The following is a 26,483-nucleotide window of genomic DNA, read 5'->3' as shown; positions in this document are numbered from 1 at the left end:
TTTTTCCTTTTTTGTAGTAAGATACTACAGACTGTACTCCCCTCCACATCATGAAGCTGTAAAGGCCTTATGAAATTGATGTACTAGAGAGATGAACTCCTGAGATATAAAGATATGATCAGTTATCAGTTTGACTGTGCACTTTTGAAATTCATTTTAGTTGGCTTTCAGCTGAGAAACAAACAAGATTTCAAAATGCAATTAAATTGTCATAAATGGCACCGCATAATAAGTTTATCCCTGTGAATGGCAAAGAAAACTCAAAGAAAAGGGGAAACAGACTCTATAACTGCCATTTTTACAGATATTGCAATATTTAAGGTTTATCCGAATGGGGAGGTAATGCGCTTTACCACGGTGTGATTTCTAAAGCATGCTAATGTGTTGTACTTTAAATTGTTCTGTGTAGACCCTGCTAATGCGCTTTAACATACTGCTATTTCAAACAATATTCCATTAAAGTGCACTAGGGAACCTTTAGTGTACACTAGCAGGGTCTACCCGGACCAATTAATGTGCAACACCTTAGTGCACTTTAGAAATCACACTCCTGTAAAGTACATAACCCCACCATGTAGACAAGCTCTTAGTATGAAAATGTGATGTTTTAAATGAAACTTCCTAAATATGCATTTGATATGTATCTGTAATAATAGATATTGTAAGTTACACAAATACTGATTATGAAAATGTACTTGTGGTGTAATGAATACTTACAAATTTGGGATCTAACCCAGCATCCAGTTAATTACATGAGTAACTTTACTCACATGAGTAATTTAATTTAAGATAATAGGACAAAGTTACTTATGTGCTCCACTGTATGATTCCCTAAGCCCTAATATTGCAAATGGATTCAGCCATAAAGATCCATATACAATAAAAGCTGTGTTATCTGGCACTTTACCAGCCGGAAAGCTCTATAAACCGCCATTTCTGCTCTTCATTGAAAGTTTGGTTTATAGTCTGGGTGGCGCCAGGCTGGCAGGTTCCCTACCTGCCTCCACGTGGCTCCTCAGAAGCAGCGACATGTCCCTGCTGCTCCTAGGTGGAGGAACAGCCATGAGGGGTTTGGAATGTGGGAGGGGGTGCAGGGCTCAGGCTCTGGGAGGGAATTTGGGTGGGGGGGGGGCTAGGGGCAGGGGGTTGGGCTGGATCTGGGCAGCGCTCACCTTGGGCGGCTCCCCGCAAGCAGCAACATGTCCCTGCTGCTCCTAGGCAGAAGCTTGGCTAAGTGGCTCTGCACGCTGCCTCCGCCTGTAGGCGCTGCCCCCTCAGTTCTCATTGGCCACCATTCCTGACCAATGGGATCTGCGGAGCCAGGGCTCAGGTTGGAGGCAGCACGCAGAGCCACACCTCCGCCTAGGGCAGTGACTCTCAACCAGCGGTCTGGGGGGGGCCGCCAAGCAGAGCCAGTATTAGACTTCCTGGGATCCAGAGCTGAAAGCTGAAGCCCCACCACATGGGGCTGAAGCCCAGGGCCCTGAGCCCCAACACCCACGGCTGAAGCCAAAGCCTGAGCAATGTAGCTTTGTGGGGCCCCTGTGGTATGGGGCCCCAGGCAGTTGCCCTGCTTGCTATCCCCTAACACTGGCCCTGGCTTTTATATGTAGAAAACTAGTTATTGTGGCACAGGTGCGCCATGGGTTTTTTATAGCATGTTGGGGGGCCTCAGAAAGAAAAAGGTTGAGAACCCCTGGCCTAGAGGACATGTCATCGCTTGTGGGGAGCCACCCGAGGTGAGCGCCACCCGGGTATGGCACCCCGTGCCCCAACCCTCTGTCCTGAGCCCCCTCCTGCACCCAAACTTCCTTCCCCCTTACTTAACTGGAATTTTTCACTTACTGGCACTCCCCACTACCCCAACAGGCCAGATAACAAAGCTTTTACTGTACCTGGGTGGTGTCCCATTGATCCCACTGGGATTATGTGTGGTGTCAGGGATCTGTGTTAGCAGATCCTGATACAAGATCAGGGTCTAAAATATTATTTCCTTTTTTGCACATCTTTACAGTCCACGTGTAATACGAGATTATTCTAGCACACTGTGGAATACTTCAAGGTTTAAGAGTTCTAATAAATTTACTTTTATAATAGCAAAAAAAATTGTTAATGCAACATTAAGGCTGAGATGTTCAGCTAACTTTAAAACAATTGAACAGATTTTTCATTAAACTGTCTAGGTTAGCTCAGAGGTGATTTTGTAAAGCATTAGGCTTGGTCTACACTAAACCCCCAAATCGAACTAAGGTACGCAACTTCAGCTACGTGAATAACGTAGCTGAAGTTCGAAGTACCTTAGTTCGAACTTACCTCGGTCCACACGCGGCAGGCAGGCTCCCCCGTCGACTCCGCGGTACTCCTCTCACCGAGCTGGAGTACCGCAGTCGACGGCGAGCACTTCCGGGTTCAACTTATCGCGTCCAGACAAGACGCGATAAGTCGAACCCAGAAGTTCGATTGCCAGCCGCCGAACTAGCGGCTGGGTATAGACGTACCCTTAGAAACTTCAGCTCAGTGTAACCATCCTGCATATTTCAAAAAAGAAAAGCCAGAGGCCCTGTCATGGACATTGCATGGACATTGAGATTCATGGCAATTTTCTTATGAACAGATTTGTGTGTCATGGCCTTGGTCAAAATTTGGGAAACCCAGATGAAAAACTGCAGAACTAGGAGCCTGGCCTCTCTTGTTCTCTATTAGTGTACCTGTCATCGTACAAAACTTTAACTTCATTCATTTATTTTACCTCACATAAGTATTGTTTTCTTTAAAACTGTGTGTACCTTTTATAATCTACTTTGTAACTAGATGAATATATTTTCTATTGCAGTTTATCATTCCCTCTGAAAAGAAACCTGAAATCCATAAAGATCAGCCACGTGCAATTTCTATTCAGAGTTCTGAAATGATTGCTACAAACACAAGGCACTCGCCAAACTGTAGACACTCTGACCTGGAAGCCTTGTTCCAGAACTTCAAAGATTGTGAATTTTTCAGTAGAACTTTCACCAACTTTCCCAAATCTCATGACAGTTTTAATCTTCTGCACCCAATCTTCCAGAGACATGCTCATGAACAAGATACTAAGTTGCATGATGTTTATAAAGGTTATATCACCCCAAAGCTAAATAAATATGCACTAAAAACATCTGCTGCAACTGATGTCTGGGCTGTGCATTTTTCCCAATTTTGGATAGATTATGAAGGAATGAAAAGTGGGAAAGGCCGACCAATAAGCTTTGTGGATTCATTCCCACTCTCCCTTTGGGTTTGCCAGCCAACGAGATTTGCACAGTCACAAAAGGAACTCTTTTCTTATTATCAGACACCTTTTAACATTCAAAGAAGTGACTCTAGTGACCTAGCTAATAGACTTCAGCGCAAAAAACTTTTGAGGGAATATTATAGCACTGAGACAGAGCCCTTGACCAATGGCATTCAAAAGCTTCATCCTTCAGACAGCACTTCGGGAGTTCTGTCTGCAAGTTCTTCCTCTGATGCAGATATACATGTCCTTGTTCATATTCAAAAACATGTGAGCATGCAAATCAATCATTACCAGTTCCATTTCTTATTGTTGCTCCATGACTCCCTTGTATTGCTCCTGGAAAACCTAAGGAAAGATGTAGAAGCAGTGACAGGCAAACCTGCCCAGCAAACAGATATCTGCATTGGGATCTTACTTGAAAGTGCAGAAATAGCTCTATTGCTCCATCCAGTGGCTCAAGCAAAACCCTGCAAGTCTCCAGTTTTGGAAGAAGAAAGTCTCATGACAGAAGATCTTTCACCTTTGGAAAATGAGGAAACTCTTGTATCAGAGAGTAAACTAATAACTAATGATATAACACAGACTGATAGTGTGGCTATTAATTATGAAACTGAGTCCGTGAGCACTGAGGTTAACAAAGTCATTTTGATGGACCCCCTTCTTTTTAAATCAGATAGGGATATGGATTTTCAGAAGGGAATATCATTTTCAGATGATGCATTGGATACGTGTTTGGGGAAAACAAATGAAGATGATTGTAGTGGACTTTTTAGTAGGAGTGATTCAGAAGAAGCTTGTGTTGCATTAAGTGACAAAAGTAACTTGTATTCTAGCGATTTGGTGAATGTTTTAAATAACAGAGAAGATTCTATTGAGTTATTCACTGATAAAGAGGATGATAAAAATATTTTTTCAAATAAGTTAACTGATCAGAAAAGTGGAACTGAAGGCTCTCCTGTTAAAGTGGCAGATTTAGAACCAGAAACAGCCTTACAATCTGAAGAGCTTGCAATCAACAAAGAAAAAGTGTCCACAGTTAGAATGCTTGCAACCCAGTCTACATTAAGGTATAAAAGATTTTATATTTTAATTAGTGAGTTCACTCTTTGTCCCAGGAAAAGTTAGTTGATAGTACAAGTCAAATAAAATTAATAATTGTCAGAGATCAGGGATCAGCAACCTTTGGCACGCAGCCCGTTGGGGAAAGCCACTGGTAGGCCAGGATGGTTTGTTTACCTGCAATGTCCACAGATTCAGCCGATTGCAGCTCCCACTGGCTGCAGTTCACCGCTCCAGGCCAGTGGGGGCTGTGGGAAGCAGTGCGGGCCGAGGGATGTGCTGGCCGCTGCTTCCCGCAGCCCCCATTGGCCTGGAGCAGTGAAGCATGGCCAGTGGGCGCTGCGATCAGCTGAACCTGCGGATGCTGCAGGTAAACAAACTGGCCCGGCCCGCCAGTGGCTTTCCCTGATGGGCTGTGTGCCAAAGGTTGCCGATCCCTGCCATAGATAAAAGAACTGAGAATTTAGTAGTTCACTTCACGTTCTTCATTATCATTTTAAGCATTAATAAATTCTGTAGATATATAGTGACAGTAGAATCCCCCAATAAATTAGGTTTAAAAATTGAACATTCTGTTTAACTAAACATTTAATTGTTTACAGAATACTGTATTTTCATATTCTTGAATAAATAGTTGTGAAAAATATAAATAATCGACGCATGTCTACAATGTAATTTACAGACCACGGTGAATGAATGCTCTACTTTGTTTACCTCTATTTTTTTTCCCCCTAAGGCAGTGTTTCCCAAACGTGGAATGCCGCTTGTGTAGGGAAAGCCCCTGGCGGGCCGGGCTGGTTTGTTTACCTGTCCCGTCCGCAGGTTCCGCCGATCGTGGTTCCCACTGGCTGTGGTTCGCTGCTCCAAGCCAATGGGCTCCAGGCCAGTGGGAGCCGCGATCAGCGGAACCTGCGGACAGGGCAGGTAAACAAACTGGCCCGGCCCTACAGGGCCTTTCCCTACACAAGTGGCGTCCCAAGTTTGAGAAAGACTGCCCTAAGGATTACAGAATTATTTTGTATTACATACCAATGTTTCTTTAATTTTGTTCCTGTGTTGGAGGATTTTGATTTCTTTTCTAGAATTCTTTTCATTTTAAGTAATAATTTCCTAATATCTTTATATTAAAAAGTGGAAAGCCTAAGGAACGCTGCCAGTCCAACCTCCCTGCATTCTCTGTTTCTTATAAGAACGTGAAGAGAAGTCCATCACAAGTCTCTTTGGATACCATTTCTATTGATAGTATGATGTTGGAAGAACATTTGCTAGAGAGTGATGGAAGTGACAGCCAAAACTTTATGGAGAAAGGTAAACAAATTTAATAAAATAATTACATACAATACATGAAAGTATTATCTAATAGTGTGCTAACAGGATATAGTGGGCTAAATCCTGTTTGGTTTACTCAAGCAGTTCTATTTATTGCACCAGTTGGTGGCACCAAATATTTTCCTACTTAAATGAAAGATATAATTTAAAAATAAACTGACAATTGACTCAGTTATTACCTCTTTCAAGGGTGGTGGTTGTGGTGGTTTTTGTTTTGTTTTGGTTGTTTTGGAGGAGGGAACCAAATTATAGTGCTATTGTAGGACCAGGAATTCCTTGGAACTACTCCTGTTAGTGGACTGTAGGCCAGCAGTAGATGTTTTCAGGATTGGACTCTAAATTATGGTGGTGTTTTACCATTGCAAATGTGAATCAAGATTTTTGGTTTTAAAAATGAGGGGATGGGTAAGTGGTTCTCTTTGGCATTAACACTAGCAATGCTAATAACCAAACAGACAGATCTGACTCTCTCCTCATGGTGCAGTTTGTATTTATTGGCTGAATTCTGCTATCAGGTGGATGTCCAACTGCTGATTATTTCAGTGGGAGTCATTTGTGGGTATCTGAGGGAGAAATTTGGCCTGATGTTGAATATCTGTTAGTTTTAGATAATCTGTAGTACTGTGGGGTTATGTAAATTATGATGAGCTTCTAAGAGAAGGCCGATGAAATAATTTAGTTAAAAAGTAACATATACACTAGCAAGACTCTAAAAAGGACAGTTTCCTCTGTACTCCTATCTTCCATCTGAATAGAAAAGTATTCTCAGCCCATATGTTCTTAACAAACTAAAGCTTTAACAAAAGAAAATAATATAGCCTGACTGAGTATTTCTATAAACAGAAGAACTGTAGCCACTTACACTAAAGGCTTTGAAAATGTATCTATACATATTTGGCAGATCAGTAACTTTTGGAGGACTTTAACAAACTTCTCACAGGGTGAAATTCACTTCTGTTGTGGAAGACCAGAGCAGAGCCCTTCTCACCTCTCTAAGGTCTGGCCTACACTAGAGGGGGGGATGGATCTAAGATACGCAATTTCCGCTACGAGAATAGCGTAGCTGAAGTTAACTTATCTTAGTTCGACTTACTCGCGTCCTCACGGCGCAGGGTCGATTGCCGTGGCTCCCCCGTCGACTTTGCTTCCGCCTCACGCCAAGCTGGAGTTCAGCAATCGACGGGAGAGCAATCAGGGATCGATTTATTGCGTCTACACTACACGCAATAAATCGATCCCCAATAGATAGATCGCTACCTGCAATCCGGCGGGTAGTGTAGACATACCCTAAAAGTACATGAAATGGCCATATAGGGGGCTTGTACATCCCCTCTGCACTGTGAAAGATCTCTGTGCCAGCCCATGTATACTGGCATGGAAGCCACAATGAATTGGCTGCGTTGGGCAGGAAAGGGGTCATATGTTCATGTGGATCCAGTATCCTGTGTAAAAGACATGGAAGAGCTATAGGTGCTATTCCACCCTACAGGCTGGAATAGCAAGCAGTCCACACCATGGCTGCATGGGTTGAAAGGGTGAATTTCATCTCCCTAATTGCTCCACCGTCATACAGTCTGAATACTTGGATTCTGTGTAGATGGAGTGGATTTCACCCAGAGAATATTTTGTGAGAGAGAGATTAGGTGTATAGATAGATAGATAGATAGATCAATAAGAACATAGACAAATTAAGAAATTTCCTTTTGTGTTGCCAGTGCTAACGAACAATCAGTTTGCCACATGAGCTTAGTGACATGACAAAAATCAGTATACCTATTATTTGATTAATTTTATTTTATTAATTAAAGTTTTGTTTATTAATAATTATCCAAATAAAAGCTTTTATAAAAGGTTTAAATATTATTACACATAATATCTTAATATTAATGCATGAACAATTCAGATTACATTATATTGACCTTTCATATTTTTCTGATGATATGCATATGGAAGCTATCACAGGCATGAATTACCAAAGGCCAGCAGAAAGCGTGCAAGACGAAGTCACAGGAGTTGACAATTATGGTGGGTCATCTCCAGATGCCATCAGTGCAGCTTCAGAGAGTGCTCAAGAGACTAATGAAGAAATGGTAATGGTACTGAAATTCATTAAAGGAGCAAGTTTAGTAAATTAAACAGTAACTGACATGAAAGTGGTGCTGAAATATTTGTATTTTCTTTTAAAGGTGACTTGAAAATAGTTTTTAAAATTCATTAGCTATGTAGATTTATATTCTGAATGCTCCAATAACAAGTAAGGGTGAATGTAAACACATAATTGATTTTAGATTTTTCTTCTTTTTAGGGTCTCTGAAATTGAAGATTAACTACTTCTGTTCCAAGTAATGCCCAGTATGTACTATGCTGGTGGCATTACACCCACTTTGGAGACCTGGAGTATGGAGATGTCCTCTTGAAAGGTCAGTTAAGTGGCTTTTTTCTTTTTTAATATATGGCATGGTTTTGTGAATTTTTTTAATATGAATATATATATAACCCAAAGTGTAGAACATATTTATTGTAAACTTTGTGTCACCATGCCCTGTAGTTTAATAAAAAAAAAAAAAGCCACTTTTCTAACCATCTCCCCTCCCAAGGCAATCTCCATGCACTGATAGAGTTCCATGGTGGTTGCATCTCCTCTTTCTATTTAGCTGTCCATTTATACCATGCTCATCACTGTGGTTATCTGAGTTTCTTGCTTAGTAAATTATTATCATAATTCAGAGTAGTAATCTGAGGGTACAGGACACCTAAAAAAGAGAAACATGCTTTTGAAATCAGTTTTGTGCAGACTTCCCTCCTACACTCCCTTTGGAGACATTCAGCATATAACTCTACAGTTGCTGAGTTTTTAAAAAACATTTGCAAATTATATTTTTAAAGAAAACCTTACTTAACAAATGATTAGATATATACACTTATGAGTAAGTATCTTTTTGGGTCAGTTTTCAATAATAGTCTTGACATTTGTGTATGTAAATTAAAATGGAATTTGCACACACTTAACTTGTAGTTTTCTATTTGTAGAAGATGAGTTGAGGCCCCTTAGAAAACTTGGCCCGTAATAATAAAAATAATTGGCATATATTTCAAAAAGTGGCAGTATCAGAGTTTGGGACTCGAACTAGGGTTCCTCTCTCTGGCTTTGATTCAGCATTTGAATGGTGTCAGCTAGTCACATGCTTAATATAAGGCACATGCTTAAGGTACTATAGGTATGACTAAAGCAGCATAAGCAGTGTCTTGGGGGAACCATCTCATGTTGTTGTGACCCTTCTGGCTATTTCCAAATCAGTATTGATGGGCTGCAGGGGGGAATAGCATCTGCTTTTCATTGTTCATCAACTAGTTTATTATAGGGTGGAAGGTGAGGAAATAAAAAGAGAAAAATAACTGTTCTTTGGGTCTCTGAGTATCTCTCTGGTGAGTGGGGGGAAAAGTGGGTGGCTAAGGAGCCTGAATTCCAAAATGTTTGTTTGAATTGCTTTGATACGAGTTTCCTTTTGTAATATTTGAATGTTGTAATTTTAAAAAATTTAATTTATAATCTCAGTTGTATCTTAACTTGTTGATAGATGTCTGTTGTGGTTTTTAAAATCTTTGGCGTTAATGGTGAAATTGACATCAAAGGTGAAGATACAGAAGTATGCCTTCAGGTGAATCAGGTGATACCAAGCCAGTTGGGCAATATCAGTGTTCGACATTATCTTTGCAACAGAACTGTGGGTAAGAATTAACAAGAGATTTCAATTCCACTCACACTATTGAATTTGAGTTGAAAAAACATTTGTTTTTACCATGAAAGAGTTATTGGAAGTTTTATGGTTGTCTTCCCTCTAATACATAATCATATAAAAATATCTGTATTAGTCTCAAACTTAAAATACCAAAAAAGCCTTGTGATTCTATTCCAATTACCTTCTTTCTTAATTATCAAGCAGTGAGTGGGAGGGGAATAAAAATAGAACTGCTCAGGATGGTGTGAGTAAAGAAACAAAACAAAAACCAAATGAATTACATTGAATTCTGCTGATTCACTTTTTATCAAATATCCTGCATTAGATTGTTGATATTTTATAAAGCTGGAACTTCATTATTATCACTCTCTAACTTTTTTTAATTTGAGTATTTCTTGGTCTGGTGAGCCTTCAATGAGAGCAGATCATTCTTTACTTCAAAATAACTTCAAAAATTCTAGTCTATGGAAATACATCTCAACACGCACACTTCATGTTAATTTTAAATTTCTTATTTAAGGAAAGTTACTATCTAGCCCTGTACCTGGAGGGATGAGGTGCAATTATATATATTTTTTTAAAAGCTTGATAAGATTCTGATGCTTAAATGCTGCAGCTGTGAAAGATTATTATAGTATTGCATTGCCATTTAACAGCACACTAATCATGCTTTTGCAATGAATATGTCTACCTGGTCCAGAATTACTTTTGCAGTAGGTCCAAATATGTCTCTTTCTGGAGCTCTACACATCAAAATAAATAGAACTCTGTAGTGGTATGTATCTCTTGAATGTATCATGTGATTATCATTGGTACCTTATTTCAATTGAATTAATTGCCTCTGTCCATAAATCAGATGTACAATTCCATAGAGATCACTAGTTCTGTGGAGCATGGCTTTGCTTCTTTAGAGATATCCCCAGGTACATTGCAATGAAGGAAAATCCTGTGGAGCTCGGGATATGTATGAGGGTGTAAACCTTGATAAAAGCAATGTAGCAGAATGAGCTGGAAGACACTTAGGGTACATCTACACTACAGGGGGGAGTCGATTTAAGATACGCAAATTCAGCTACGTGAATAGCGTAGCTGAATTCGACGTATCGCAGCCGACTTACCCCGCTGTGAGGACGGCGGCAAAATCGACTTCTGCGGCTTTCTGTCGGCGGCGCTTACTCCCACCTCCGCTGGTGGAGTAAGAGCGCCGATTCGGGGATCGATTGTCGCGTCCCGACGGGATGCGATAAATCGATCCCCGAGAGGTCGATTTCTACCCGCCAATTCAGGTGGGTAGTGTAGACCTAGCCTTAAAAAGTTACTTTTTTGGCAAATGCATAGTCAAGTATAGTTGGGGAGAATAAGGGATAGCATAGGGAAAGGAAATTAAAATAGAAATAGGAAAATAATTATGATCCAAAATTTGGTTCCTGGTTAGTCGTACTTGAATGACTTTAAATTAAATCCACCTGTAACTGTTTCCGATTTCCCAGTTTGAAACTGTTGGAATGTACCTAGAGAACTGGTGAGGTTTAATTGAAAACATCTAAATTAACATTTAAAAATAATCCCTCTGTTGTGAAAAGGATAAATTTGAAGTAAGGGCCAGAATCTCCGCATAGTTCAATTGACTTCACTTGAGTTATATCAGTAAGCATACTTCAATTGACTACCATCTGAGCATTTGGCCCAGTAAGTCTACTCTTTTGTCATGATACTCAATGTGAATAGTATAGTACAGCTTAAAAATATTTGAATGCAAGCCTTACAAGTTATAGCTACATAACAATCAGCCAGTAAACTGATTCAAAAGGATTTTAACTATTCTTTTTGGTACTAGTTATTTTTAGTATGTTAAACCTGAAGAGACAATAAGTAAGGAAAAGATCTATTTCTTTTGCATAGCAAATGGATAAATATTGAAATTTTATCTAATATTTCTGACCATCTTCCTCTTATAGAAATGCCCAATTCAGAGTGTCAGTTGCCCTCTAGTAGGTAGAGATATTGAGACTAATAATCAGAAACTGCTGCTCTATTTTATTAGTACGCACTCCTGTTCCCATTGAAGTAATGGCCCTTTATTCTAGCTATTAAATTGTTACAGTTTTCTCAGTACCAGTTACTTTCTTTTTTACACATTAAGGCTTCGATTCAGAAAAATATCCCTTCTTCAAGTGGTTGCATACTTGTTGTATTCCACTCAGGTTTATTCATGCCCAGCACACCAGAGCCAGAGAGTTTTCTGTAGCAGTACCTGTTGGGGTGGCGCACACGCCTGGCACATCCTTGTGGCCTCTCCTGAGGCTATATAAGGGCTCTACTGCCCCGACCTCCCTCAGTTCCTTCTCACCATCTGTGGCCTGAGTCAGAGCTACCTGTGAGGTTTACCTCACATTTTTTTTCTTTTGATGCCTCATAAGCTTGTGGTGGCGGTACAGCAATAATGCTGGTGCTGGAACTGTGTCAGCAAATTCAGCTTTCTGCTTTTCCTGTAAATAGTTAGAACCCAGTAGTTAGGTTTCCTTTATTGTTTTAACTAGTTATGAATTAGTTTTTGGTGTGATGCACCGATGGCATGCAGTGCTCACCGAGCTTTAAGCACTGCTTGTCTTGAGAGGTGTCTATTCGCAATAGCGACCCCTCATGCTCTGCCTTTTGTGCCTCAGTAAGGAACATATTAAAGAGAGGTGCAGTATCTGCCATTCTTTTCAGAAACAGAACACAGATATCCAAAAATGTAGGCCTCAAGCAACACTTTATGAAGCAAGCACTGAAACCTGCCTCGGAGTCAGGGCCTTCAACTGCACATCCTGCCTCTTGCATGTAATCTGTTATGGAGGCTGCAGTGATCTCTGACAGATCCCTGGACTCGGGCTCTTTTCCTTGGAGAAAGAGAGGTCAGTTGTCTTCAGGGCTTCCCGGAAAGAGGACCCATAAAACATATTGGAGCCACTCCAGACTGAAGAAATATGGTGGTGGCTCTTCTTTGAAGGAGGACTGGAAACATTGTCGGGACTCCTTGGGTACTCATGTACAACTGGGCTGTCAACCTGTTTCTCCCCAGCACTGCAGCGGGAAGGTATTGGTACTGTACCATCAACTCTGGTACTGGCTATGGGATAGCTGTTGAGTCCAGTACAAGAGAGACAGTTCCAGCACCAGCATTATTGGTGGTACCACCATCACAAGTTTATGTGGCATCAAAAGTCTGTCTCTGTCTTTCTCTCATGGATTCTTCCTGTGGTACAGGAGTCCTTTGAAGTGAAGGCATCTCCTGCGGCTCCCAGCCCATTTGGATCTTTGGCTCCAGTACAGAGATTTAGTGGTATCAGTGCCAGTATCAGCCAAGAAACATGACAAAGACCAAATCCTGGCATCATCTTCGGCACCGATGCACACCGTGTACCAGTGTGATCTTCGGCTTTGGCATCTGCCTTCAATCAACAAGTCACCTACTTCCATGTGTAAGTGTTGACAAGTGACAAGATTCTGAGATTAGTAGTGGCAGGTCAACATTATCAATACACAGTACTTCCTTTTGTCCTGTCCTCAGCCCCACACATATTTATCAAGTATATGGCAATGGTAGTGGCCTACTGAAGGAGAAAGGGGATTTGTCTTCCCTTACCTAGATGATGTGTTAGTGCAAGGCAGATCCAAGCACCAGGTTCTCTCCCATGTCCAGCTTATCTATCTTTTCCATCGTCTATGACTCATGCTGAACAAGAGAGAGTCCACGTTAATTCCCATACAAAAAATCAAATTAATTAGGCCCTACTCAATTCTACATATTCGATGGCTTTTCTCCCACAGGACAGGTTTCAGACTATTTACCAGTTATGCGCCTCTCTCAAGTTATACCCCACCACCACCGTCCAAGAATGTCTAGCGTTATTAGGCCACATGGCCTCATATATTTAAGTGACCCTGCATGCCAGGCTATGCGTGTGCATCCTTCAGGGGTGGCTGAAGTTAGTCCATTGACTGACCAGACACCGGTTGTACAAGTTGATCCAGGTTCCTCCTGGGTTCCCAATAATGGTGGATGGATAAGAAAAACATATGCAGAGGTGTGGTATTTGCTTGCCGCCACCTGATCAAGACAGTCATTACTAATGCCTCTCTGATAGGGTGAGCTGCTTTCAGAGGTGGGTGTAGAACCCAAGTTTTATGGATAGAGCAAGTAGCAACTCTTCATTTCAATATCCTCGAGCTTCGATCATTCATAGTGCTTGCTGTGCTTTTCTCCCTCACATCAAGGGCTCACCGACAATACAACTGCACAGACAGGGAGGGGCATGATCTGAACAGCTTTGTCAAGAAGCGATGAAATTCTGGCACTTTTGCATCAGGGAAGACATTGCTCCCATTGCGGCTCACTTACCTGGCTCCCAGAATCAATTGGGTGACCATCTCAGCAGGACAGTCTCCTGGAATCACAAATGATCCCTCAAGAACAGTGGGCTGAGGACCATCTTCAAAGCTTGGGGTATTCATCAGTTGACCTATTCACAATGAAAGACAATAAGGTGTGCCGTCAATTTTTCCCTCAAGTGTGGGAGCTTCAGGCTCTAATGGCAGGACCTCCATGTGTGTTGTTTTCCAAGATAAAGAGCCTTGAGGCCTCAGTCTACATTTTTAACCAAAGTAGTTCCAGTGTTCCATCTCAGCAAACTATACTTACCTGTTTTTTTCCCCCCTGAAGCTGCACTCAAGTAGTGATAAAGAGCGACTTCATACTTTGGACATAAGGTGAGCCACTGGCCTATTATCTGGACAGAACCAATCCTTTTAGGTTATCTCCTTGGCTTTGTGTCTCATTTGCTGACAATAAGAAAGGTAAGGTAGTTTCAGCACAGACAGTTTCCACGTGTATTACTTCCATGACGGCATTAAACACCCCTTTCTGGAGAGACTGTTAGCCTGAACCTTCATTGAATGGGCCATCTCAGCAGCCCTGCAAATGTCCAGCATTGGGATGGCCCTAAGAAATATTACCATTTGGTCCTTCTGTGCATGTTTTCATGCATCGTTATGCCATCATGACTGCTTCAAGAGCTGATGCAAATTTGGGAGAGCAATTCTGCCATCACTATTTAAGTAGACTCCAAGCCCCATCTCCTAATAGCACTGCTTGTGAGTCATCTGAGTGAAATACGTATCTGCAACCACTTGAAGAAGAAAAAACGGTTACTTATCTTTATTGTGACTGTTCTTTAAGATGTGGTTTGCATGTGTATTCCACAACTGCCCATCTCAAAGAACAAGAGTTACGATACAGGTAAGTAATCATTTTGTTCAGGAGAGCACTTAGTTAAATGTGTTAAATATTCTCCTGAACATGGATAGACTTAAGTGCTTTCCTGAATCATAGTCTTAAGTAATTTATTAAAAACAAAACAAAACAAAAAGCTTGCGATGAGCTTGGTTTTGTATTTACTGTGCATACAGATCTCCCACTGAAGACAACACAAGTTTTGCATGCAGAAAGAATGCAGGATCCTTATATATACTGTTATGTCTATTACAAGCTACTTGTATGTACCGTTTATTGCTCCTTGTACTACTTTTAAATTATAAATTAAGAGATGAGGGAAAAAAGGTGATAGAAAATTGCTCACAATAAATTATGTGTATGCACTATTATAATTCTGATTTATCTCAAGTATGGGGTTTTCTGAATAAAAAAATGAAATTGGTTAATTTGTTGGAAAACTAGTTATGTTTCTATTCCTCTTGTGATTATGTAACTACAATGCAGGTAGAAATAATTGCATAATGATTGCTTATTGGAGTGCCTTTTGTGTGCTCTAAAGTTTTAATCTTAATTTTGTTTTCTTCTAAACTAGGTTCAGATCATAAATCTGTGGCTGGACCAATTAACTCATCACCTGAAATTAATTTGAGATGGGAAAATGGGCCAAGTGCTGTAGTACACTCTCTACTGGCTGTAAAAAATGGCTTTCTACAGTGTCACGTGGAGAATTTTAGTGCTGAATTCCTAACATCTTCCCTCATGAACATTCAGCATTTTCTAGAAGATGAAACTGTTGCAGCAGTAATGCCTATGAAGATTAAAGTTTCTAATACAAGGATTAATTTAAAAGTATGTTAACTAGGAGCCATTTTACTTCTCTTAACTGTTTAGACTGTATGTTCTTGTTTCTTTGCTGATAAGTTAGTAATCTGGATATAGTTAACTTCAAAGAAATTCATATCTTATTCTTTAAAGTCTTAATTGGATATTTACGATTAGATAACACTAAAGCAATTTTAAAAATCATGAACTGGGTTAGCTCAATGGCTTGCCTAGAGGTAAATTTGGTGCATGACCAAACTGGTTATAGGAATTAATGTTTTATACTTTGTGTCTTTTTTTTCTTTACCATGTCATGGTCCCCAGAATAGCAGCAGCTGGGAATGTAACAGATAAGGTGTTCCAATTTCCCAAGGGTAGAGTGAGCCTTTTGTTGCTTTGCAGTAACACCTGCTTTCCAATCAAAATCAGCATTAACCGAGAAGTACGCTATAGGCTCATCAGCGCTCCTTCGAGGATAGTTGTGGTAATGAGAGCTTAGCATAGAAGGAGGAAAGAGGTTATGAGGACTCAAGTTCAATCCAGTTTACCTACTAACTAGAGCCCAGATTTCATGTTTTACCCTACCTAGAAATATTTACTAAATAATACAAGCCTTTCGCACTAGTGTGGCTTAAAATAGCAACATTAAGAGAACACCGCAGTGCAGTCTCCTAGTTTTTCCCCTAAAACACTTAAAGCAGACAATGATTTCACTGAGGGGCAGCCAGAAAGGCTGTTAAGTGTAAGGAGTTTGTTGTTGTTGGGTATGGGTTTTTTGTTTGTTTGTTTTGTTTTTTTGTTTTTAAGAGATTTAGGGTTATAGTGTCACTGCTGCCAAAAATAAAAAACCCTCAGACACAAATAGCCTTGGAAATTTTCAAAAAAGTGAGAGATGCAAGGGACTCAATTCCCAAATTTGGGACCCATGATAGGGGGTGCCTAATTCTACATTTGGGGCTCAAACCTAAACTGTTACACAGTCGGGCTTAAATTTAAGCGCTGCTTTAAGTTGCACCAGCTAGGGCAGTCTCCATTCTGCCAGCTCAAGGGTGCGGCAAAGTTCTGATTCCCTCCCTGTTCCAACAGCTCCTTGTATGGTGGCCTCACACCATCTGAGGAATGTCTGTGCTAGGGAAATTTTCAACTGCTTGCTTAGGCAATTTTAAGTGCCATTTGTGCCACTGGAGCAGCACAAAGGGCACTTAATTTGAGCTGCAAAAGCCTTCACTGTCACTTAAGCACCAAGTTGAGTGCCCAGATTCAGGAATGACTGCTTTAACATATATTCCCCTCATTTTGAAAACTGGGCGTCTGTATTTTCCTGGGAGGGAGGGCAGACTCAGGCAAAGTTTTTTGACAAAATAGTCAATTTTGTAGGTAAAGACTGTACATTAAGCTGTTATTAATAAGAGGTTATGGGCAGTGAAGAATTCACTGTATGTGCAACCCTCACCAAGTCACCATGAAGTCAATCAGTTCTTCACTTTATGGCTGGATTGCCCATTTAGTGGGATATTTTCTTTGCATTGAAGTTGGCACACTGTTTCCTGAGTGAGTTTTGAGGGTTGTTTTTTCATACTGCAGTCTTCGCTCTTTGAAAGAGCCGTCACACTTTAACAATTTGTTTTTGTTATTTATCTGCTGATGCTGATAATGCTGTTGATATGTTTTATTTCTGCTGGCATTAGACAAGTTACTCTGCTTGACAGGAACAGTGAGCCGTAATTGAGGAGAAACCACCACAAGCAGTTTGAGGTTTCTTTTGTTTTTTTGGCTGCAGTGGTATTGCTGAACTATGACAGCTATCATCCCAATTTAAATTCTTAAAAAAAAAAAAAAAAATCTTTCCCCAAAGTATGGTAGGTGCAGCCCTACTGTCTTTAAAGAGTTCAAGGGACAATCAGATGAGAGATTATATAGCACTGGTTTGTTAACTCCATTTCTGGTGAGGGCTCCTGTACTAAAGAATGTCTTGCTTTGCTTTGTTCTCATTGAGATATTCTAGTCAAACTATATATGCTGACTTCAGTGGGCTTTCATCAGACATAAATTTGTCTCTTTGTGTTTCTGTAGTAATTTTAATGGTACTGACGTTTTGTAGATATCCGATTAGAAAATTCTGTCTGAATGCACTTCTAATGAGAGGGGTTTGGGGGTTTCATTAAGTCCATTCAAATATGTTTAATTGCAGTTTTTAATTAGCTGGTTTGATTTCCTACCATTGATAAAGAGAGACAACATTAAAAATCCTATTTTTATTACTTTTATTCTGTAGGATGACAGCCCACGTGATAATCTCTCAGCTCCTGAACCAGCCCCTGTAACACTGCATATTGACCTACTTTTGTTAGAGAGGAATGACGATGGCTCTTTTTGCATCAGAGGTGTGTATTGATACGTTCTCCCCAAAATCTAACATGTTAACAATTGAAAGTATATGCTGCTATATTTATGTAATGTTTCTACTTTGCGTGAACATTGTTTTGAACATGTAGCTAGTAATTAAAAGTGAGTTACCCCACAGAATTGCTAATAGCACTGTGGCTATGTCTACGCTATGAGCTAGGGGTGTGATTCCTAGTTTGTGTACATGTACTGGTACTAGTCAGAGCTAGTGTGAATATAAGAGGAATCACACCCCTCGCTCATAGCTTAGATGTAGCCACAGTGTACATTGTACATTAAAAATGAAACTTAATACAGTCTAGCCAGGGAAAACAATCCCTAATAGCAGTATTTTGACTGTGGCCCTGGTCCTGCAAGTCAAACCAATGGATGCATAGTGGTTCATATCACTTCATAGTACATGTATTCAATTCCAGATTCATTCAGAGATGACTAAACACAATTTAACTGTCTAAATGTTGCAGAGAAGTGGTGACTTATCTCAGCTATTTCTTATACATATATATTACAGGTAACTACATAATGAACAGCTAAGTACTGTTATTTATTACTACTTATTTGCATTGCAGTAGCACCTAGAATCCACAGCCCCATTGTGCCAGATTCTGTATGTATAATAAGGAAATAAGTTAAAGCATTGTATGACAGAATGCTGAACCAGCACTCTCATCACTGATTAACCTGTTACCCCTCTGGGAGGGGGCTGATTAAGGAGAGGAGTCCCTGATTACCAGATCAGTTTGGAGCTCACAAACTAATTAGCCCATTAACAAGGAGAGTGGATAAAAGAGCACAGGAAGAAAGTGGGAGACAGAGAGAAGCAGAAGAGAGAGAGGGAGGCTGGGCCTGACAAAATGGAGTTCTCTGGGAGGAGGAGACACTTTTTCTCCCCCCTCCCTTTTGGAGATAGGACAGTAAAACTGGATGAAATTGTAACTGCTGTGACTAACTGAATTGGAAGGTGGTAGAGTAAAACACTAAATAAACTTAATGGTGGTATCTACATGAGGGAAGACCTCTGAGCGATCTGTGTAAAGCAAAGAGGACAGGAACAATAGTTACCTTATCAGATGTAGTTTAAAACAAAAAAAAATTCTCTGTCTAGAACAAGTATCTGCTTGTGATTCTGTGTATTATGGAGGTACCATAGCAGATCCATAGGAAGGATTGCATTGAGATTTGCATCTAAAACTGGGATTTAACCTCTCTGTTACATATGAAAAACATACCTGTGTGCATACACTCATTTGTGTGCAAACACGTAGTTTGTCTGGGTGTGTGGACATACACTATATACACACAAATCATACTGCATAACAACATGCAATAAAGACTTATATTTAGAAGATGGGTCTTCACCACTTACCTTGCACAGCTACTTAATGAATCCACCTACACAAAGTGAGGATAGTGTGCATATTTTTTTTTGTTATACATCATCTGGTACATTAGAATTATGCTTCTTAGTCATCTTAGATGCTTCAAAACTGAAAACTGAGTGTTTATTATTGTATGTGCAAATATACAATTCTAAGGTCTCTTTCAATCATTTGTATTCTCCCAATTCGGTAAAATGTATTTAAGTTATAAAGTTCTCTCATGTTTCCCTATTCCTTTGGTATAGACGCCTCAGGTGTAGTGGATGCCAATGTGGAGGTCAAGTACCTTCAGCAATGAAGAGATGTGTGTATCTGTATACATAGTCATGAATCCTGAAGTGTGTTTTTTTTTTTTTGTTTTTTTGTTTTTTAATACAATGGCAAATTCATGTTGTTTAGAGAGAAATGTTTATGAAGATTTAGATTACTAAAAAACTGCACCTCTCATTTTGCCCTGCCTGCAAGTACGTTAAACACATGAGTGTATCTTTAATCATATTAAATAGAAGAAAGTTTCTTTAATGCTAAACTTGGAAATATTTAAAATTGTCTTGTGTTAAGGCCTGGTCCAGAAGGCTTTTCACACCATGTCTTCATATGTAAGTACAGGCCCCATCCTGACTGGAACCCTTGGGGTATGTCTACACTTCAGTTAAACACCCACGGATGACTTGGGTTCCTGGGGCTTGGGCTGCGGGGCTGTACAATTGCAATGTAGACACTCAGGCTGGAGCCCAAGCTCTGGGACACCATGCGGCAGGAAGATCTCAGTCTAGGCTCCAGCCTGAGCCTGAATGTTAACACCACAACTTTATAGCCCCAAAGTCCAAGCCCCAGGAACCCAAGTCAGCTGACATGGACCAGCTGTGGTTGTTTAACTGCAGCCTAGACATACCCTTAGGCACTATTGTAATACTGTTATTATTAATAAATGTGTAACAGACAAAACTCCCATTGACTTGAGTGCAAGTTACATGCATGTGACAATCCCAGTCTAAAATATTATTTAGATATACTTTTTGAATAGTTAGTTAGTTTCCTTATGTTTAGTTAACTAATCATTTAAAATATTTTTTCCATTATGATGATTTTTGACATTGTTCATATTTACTATTTCTTTCTTTAAGCTGCCGTGTGTGTGTGTACACTGGTACCAATGTGTGTGAGTATGTATGTATATATATATATACATATATACACACACACACACACACCTTTTTTCTCCCTTCTAAAATATATATCTTTTATTTTAATGTGATATTGACAAGAAGACGTAGGTATAATTTTAATGTTAAAATTGTACTTGTTGGCCATTTTAATTCAATATTAACAAGATTCAATAAAAACTAAACATTTCAAACTTCCTGCTGTGTTTCTATGAAACAGGTAATCAACCACTAAGCAATGATGCATTGAACTACAAGAAATCGAGTGCTACAGTGCTGCAGGTGAGTGCCGTTACCAGAAACAAAACGCAGGATTATGTGTCTCAAGCCACACAGACTTCTCCAGAAATCCCCAGACCTTCTACATCAAGATGGACTACAGCTGATTTCCTCAAAGAGGAGGTAATGATAAACCTAAGTTAATTTTATTTTAATTTTATTAAATTGCATTGTAGTAATAAGCAATCAAAACTGTTTAATTGTTACAGATTATATATTTTGACTGTTAGAATATCATTTTGCTTGAGAAACTTGTTTTTGTGTGAACTTAGAAACAGCAAGGCATAGACACCATACTATGGTTAAATGCAGAGGATGCAACTTTATTTAAAACTATTGTCTAATTGGGTTACCCATCCCAAAATAGCCGGCAGAGTTGTTCCAGTGTGGATCTCAACTGGTACCAATGTCCCGGGTATACCACAAACCTTAGGGGGAGTGTGAAGGCCATTGCCCCCTCTATACCCTCAAGCCTGCCCAGAGAGTCATCCTCCACACCAGAGGTAGGAGGGTTAAAATGAGATTGAGCTTCACCATGCAATATGTGTGCCCAGGACTCATGCCCAAACAGCTCAGTCACACCTTTCCTAATCCAGCCACACCAGAACCTGCCAAAGTTGAAATTGTGATTTAAACTTCCCAAACCAGATCTCTTGGATGCTGGGTGGCAGGTGAGAACCCACTCAGCAGTTTGCCATATCGTAAAAATCCCTTCTTAGACCCCAGAACTGGCAATCAGCCTAGCCCATGGCATCACCAGAGATCCAGCTACTAGATTAAGGGTGGGACTGACACAAGGAGCCCACAGTGGCCACCTTTCCTTGGCAGCAAACTGTTGCATCAACCCCCCTCCTGCTGCACTATCAGCAAATGTGAGCCAATCTTCTAGGTCCAGAACATGTCTCCACTGCATCCTACACCATCACAGCTGCACCTCAGCTAGCAGGGTGAGCATCTGCGCCCAGCATTTGTAAATGTTACTCTGACAGGAGAAAGTTGCCAATACACAGAAATACTAATACCTTTCTTTTTCAATTTAATCATTTCAGCTTATTGAAGAAAACGAATGTCTTAAACAGGAACTAGCCAAGGCTAAAATGGCTCTGGCTGAGGTCCACATGGAAAAAGACACTCTGCTTCATCGTATAAAGAGGATGACTATTGAACATCAACAGTAGTGGATAATGTATTCCAAAAATTGCACTGGAGTAAGAAGGACTGTATTTAAATACTGTTTGTGAATTAGTGGAAGAGTCTTTTGACATGAGCATAGAACAACGTATTTATGGAATAAATACTATTCTGAGAATTTACGAAGGATTAGGATTAGACACTGCAATTGTGTTTTTCTGTTTAGCCCTGTTTAAACTGCAGTGATGCAGGAAAAATCAGTTTATACTGTACTTTATTAATTTTCCTAACAACAAGGATATGATTCTCTTAATTTTAATAATATCGGAGGAAATGTTATCTGGGGAACAGATCTGATAATGAGATTGTTCAGTGGGCAAGGGAAGATGTTTACATGAGTAATTGAGTAAAATGTGTGCCATGCATCATTGATATATGGTATCTTTATTCGCGAAGATAAAATGATTTTTACTGTTAACAAATATTTTAAAGGAGATTACATTTGCACTATAAACTGAATGGATCCCACTCTCTGGCCATTAAAACTTAATATAATTGGCCTCAAACTGACCTAAAGTCAGTGTAACTGGCCCAGGCAGGATCACCAAGTTTAAGAGTAATCTTCCTGTAGCATAGAGACTTACACTGCTCTCTTCCACTGCTGGTATACCTGAGTAAAGGATTGGGACCTTAGGACAAGGATCGTAGTATTGGATACCCCTGCCAGGCGAGTCCTTGGCTTTATTGTGGATATTGCAGTCTGGTGTAATTCAGATCATCACTTAAACTGTTCTCCCCCACGCAGAAGGACTTGTCATGCACAGAGACAGCAACGGATCAGGAGTCTGTGCAAGATGAGCTTTAGCCATCTTTACATACACCCCTGACCCATGTGCTGCATGGATCAGCCACGCCCAATGTATTTAAATATGTAACTGTTCATTTGTTAAAACAAAAACTTACTAGGATTAATAAATTGTATATTACTGTGTTTGAAAAAAACTTTACAGAATCATTAATTACCCTGTTGAACTTGTGAAGTTACATGAAAGTGTAATTATGCAGTTTAAACTGTGGGTGATTTGTACAAATTGAACTATAATTTTCTGCTAAAAGAACTGATACAAATGTATAAATAAAAAAGCACAGAATACAGACTTTTAGAGTGTGCTTCTATCAGTTTTAGCAACAACAAACAAAAACAAGTACATTCCTTTGAGTCTTTGTTTTTGCTAGATGTAATTCACTGAATAATGTAACTAGTGACCTTGTTGCATCTGGCAACTGAAGACATTTTAATTAATACTACACTTGCTGTTTCTGCACCATAGGTTATTTGAGGGAAGTTTTGTTTGCAGATATGCAATCAAATCTATCATAATCTTTAATATCCTATGGTTTGACTTTGCATATTCAGACTATTGAACTGTTTTTAACTAAAGTTTAATGTAAGACATCTTGGAGTCACTGGAAACATCTGTTCAGAGTGCAGTGGCAGTCAAAAAAGCTAGCAGAATGTTCGGAATCATTAGGAAAGGGATAGATAATAAAGTAAATATCATAATGCCACTATATAAATCCATGGTACGCCCACACTTGAATACTGCGTGCAGATCTGGTTGCTCCATCTCAAAAAAGATACATTAGAATTGGAAAAGGTACAGAGAGAGGCAACAAAAATGATTAGGGGTATGGAACAGTTTCCGTATGAGGAGAGAGTAAAGATCAGGATTGTTTAGCTTGGAAAAGAGACGTTTAAGGGGGGATATGATAGAGGTCTATCCAATTATGAATGGTGTAGAGAAGGTGAATAAGGAAGTGTTATTTACCCCTTCACATAAACAAGAACCTGGGGTCACCCAATTAAATTAACAGGCAACAAGTTTAAAACAAAACAAAAAAGGAAGTACTTCACACAAAGCACAGTCAAGCTGTGTGGAACTTGTTGCCAGGGAATGTTATGAAGACCAAAACTATAACTGGGTTCAAAAAAGAATTAGATAAGTTCATGGAGGATAGGTCCATCAGTGGCTATTAGCCAAGATTGTCAGAGATGCAATCCCATGCTCTAGATGTCCCTAAGCCTCTGATTGCCAGATGCTGGGACTGTATGAAAGGGAATGGATCTTTCAATAACTGCCATGTTATGTTCATTCCCTCTGAAGCTTCTGGAATTGGCCACTGTGGGAACACGGGATACTGGGCTAGATGAACCCTTGGTTTGACCCACTATGGCCATTCTTATGTTCTAATACAGAATTTGCACTGATAAAAATAGTTGGTTAGAATCTATGATTTTTAATAGGAATTTTTAGGAAAGGGGTACATTGTACACTATTTAAGAGCCCACCTCCTGAAACCTTTACGCTGGTGAAGCCTCCACTCTACAGTGGAAGTTTTGTCTAAATAAGAATTTAAAAATGAATTCAAGACTGGACACTAAAGGAGAAACTAAATATAAATCACAGGGTATGTATTAGGATAATGAAGTATTGATAGTATAGTCTGAGACTCTACTCACCAGCTCCTCAACTGGTATAACTCTGCTTAAAGTTAATGGAGTTAGGCCAGTTAACACCAGCTAAGAATCTGGTCCAAATATCTGAGAGAGAGAGAGAGAAATGTAGAGTGCTTGCTATTGTGCTGCTGGGTTTTGGAGGAGTACTTTTCTGCATTAAGGTATTGTTAATTATAAACCATAAGAAGGAATAAACCAGCAATACCAAACCCATCCTTGCTAGCACAAAGCAATTTCTTTCACTTTAAAAAGCTACTTTTGGCAATCCTGAACATTGGCACTCTGGCCCTGTTTCATTTGCATTCCAATACTGAATATTTAGAGCTAGTTCACAGTAATGGTCAGTGTCTGGGAACAGTTTAAAAGATATGGGTATTGTTGTTTGTGCTGCATTCTACAATGTACTTGATGTTAGAATCATAGAATATCAGGGTTAGAAGGGTCCAACCCCCTGCTCAAAGCAGGACCAATCCCCAGACAGATTTTTACCCCAATTCCCTAAGTCACCCCCTCAAGGATTGAGCTTACAACCCTGGGTTTAGCAGGCCAATGCTCAAACCACTGAGCTATCCTGTTACTGGAGAAGGATAACATCCTGCCATTTAAATCCATATTTTCTACTGAAATCATGTAGAGGGAAAGTTAGCTTGTTAATTTTTGAAATGACAAAGTTTAAAAACTAAGCCTTAATATGTTAAATTATAAATGGCAATTGATGGCCTCCGATTAAGTACAGAACTGTAATTCATGCTCATGCCTCTGCTACCATTCGTAAACCACTGAAGTCCTAGTCTTAAAATTCATATCAGCAGCAGAGCCTCTTGAGCCTTTTATTCATTGAAGGACCATCTATTATCCTTAATGCAGGCGATGAGGTTGGGCGGGGGGGGGGGGGGAGAAGGGAGGGGTGTGAACAAAATTCACACTGAAAACTGACTCCAGAAGGCTCATGGCTGAAGTGTTGCCGCAACTTTATTTGCTGTTTTTCATGTGAATTTAAATTGTCCTCAAATAAATTTAATGCTAATCCACCATCTTTAGAAATAGTGTTGAATGCCCAATAACTAGGCTAAGAGTTACAGCTTAACTCACTTTTAGATCCCTTGCCAGCTCAAAGAACCGTCCTAGCATGTACTATGCTTATGATATTCACACCAACCATGGCGCCAGATCATTGATAAGCAGCAATTTAAAACAAACAAACAAAACAAAGTCTTGCAGAATTCCTTGCAAAGAGGCACACCAGGAATGCAGCTTCCTGGGTCCACCCACTGCCCCACAGCTCTCCAAGATAACTCTTTCCTTTACTGTCCCCTGAATACATGCAACAACCCAGCTTGCCCTGCCACCCAACTCCTATGGCTCTTCCAGTCCTCCCTAACAACTTCCATGACTCTCCCCATAAATCCTGGGTGGTTGGCCCTGCTCCTTAAATCCACACCTGCTGTTTGCTGCAACTATTGCAATCCTTTGCTGAATTTGTAGTGCTAACAGGTAGGCCTAGCTTCTGAGGGCCTCATAATTCTCTTGGAATCATATATTTGACCTCTATTGGCTAATTCCAGATGACAGCAGGTTTCCTCTGGCTGATGTCACATGGTCTTTCAATTTATTCACTATTAGTCTCATTGAAGTCAATGATAATACTCACATGAATAAACATGTCAAGTATTTTCAGGGTTGTGGGCATAGCACATGTGAAGACATTACAGGAATCAGGAGCAAACAAGCCACAATGTGACCGGATTTGGTGGGAACTAAAGTGAGTAAAAGGACTCTCCCTCTCAGCCTGGTCCTTTAGCAGAATGCTAAAGAACAACTTTAAGTACGTTCATTTACAGCCAAGTGCTGATGCATTAACTCTCCCTTTTGAAAACAATGTCTCTTCCATATTGTACAAGTTGAAAATGGTCTTAGTAACATGTCAACGAAATAATGAAGAGCAATCAATCAGCTCTAAGTATTTGCTGAAATCTGTAAATCCATCCAACTCCAGCTGGGGCCATGCAGGGCCGGCTCCAGGGTTTTTTGCCGCCCCAAGCGGCGCAAAAAAAAAAAAAAAAAAAAAAAAGCCGCGATCGCAATCTGCGGCAGCAATTCGGCGGGAAGTCCTTCGCTCCGAGTGG

At 40.0% G+C, this 26,483-nt stretch overlaps 1 protein-coding gene across 5 annotated transcripts in view; it reads left to right on the top strand.

Annotated features, from left to right (window-relative positions):
• The window catches only part of BLTP3B (bridge-like lipid transfer protein family member 3B), an 80,120-nt gene extending 57,124 nt beyond the window's left edge, over positions 1–22,996 (top strand). For 2 of the 5 annotated variants that reach the window (XM_054028778.1, XM_054028780.1), the window contains 8 exons: positions 2,834–4,338; positions 5,463–5,638; positions 7,613–7,755; positions 9,238–9,388; positions 15,249–15,505; positions 17,754–17,862; positions 20,650–20,831; positions 21,758–22,996. In XM_054028778.1, the coding sequence (XP_053884753.1) occupies positions 2,834–4,338; positions 5,463–5,638; positions 7,613–7,755; positions 9,238–9,388; positions 15,249–15,505; positions 17,754–17,862; positions 20,650–20,831; positions 21,758–21,886 (2,652 nt within the window). In that variant the 3' untranslated portion in view covers positions 21,887–22,996. The other 3 variants (XM_054028779.1, XM_054028781.1, XM_054028784.1) reach the window with 3 other exon arrangements.
• Positions 22,997–26,483: the final 3,487 nt, after the last annotated feature.

The sequence above is a fragment of the Malaclemys terrapin genome, chromosome 1 (genome assembly GCF_027887155.1).
Source record: "Malaclemys terrapin pileata isolate rMalTer1 chromosome 1, rMalTer1.hap1, whole genome shotgun sequence".
Taxonomy (NCBI): Eukaryota; Metazoa; Chordata; order Testudines; family Emydidae; genus Malaclemys; species Malaclemys terrapin.
Note: the sequence above shows the minus strand (reverse complement) of the source record. Positions and strands in the feature narration are given on the sequence as shown.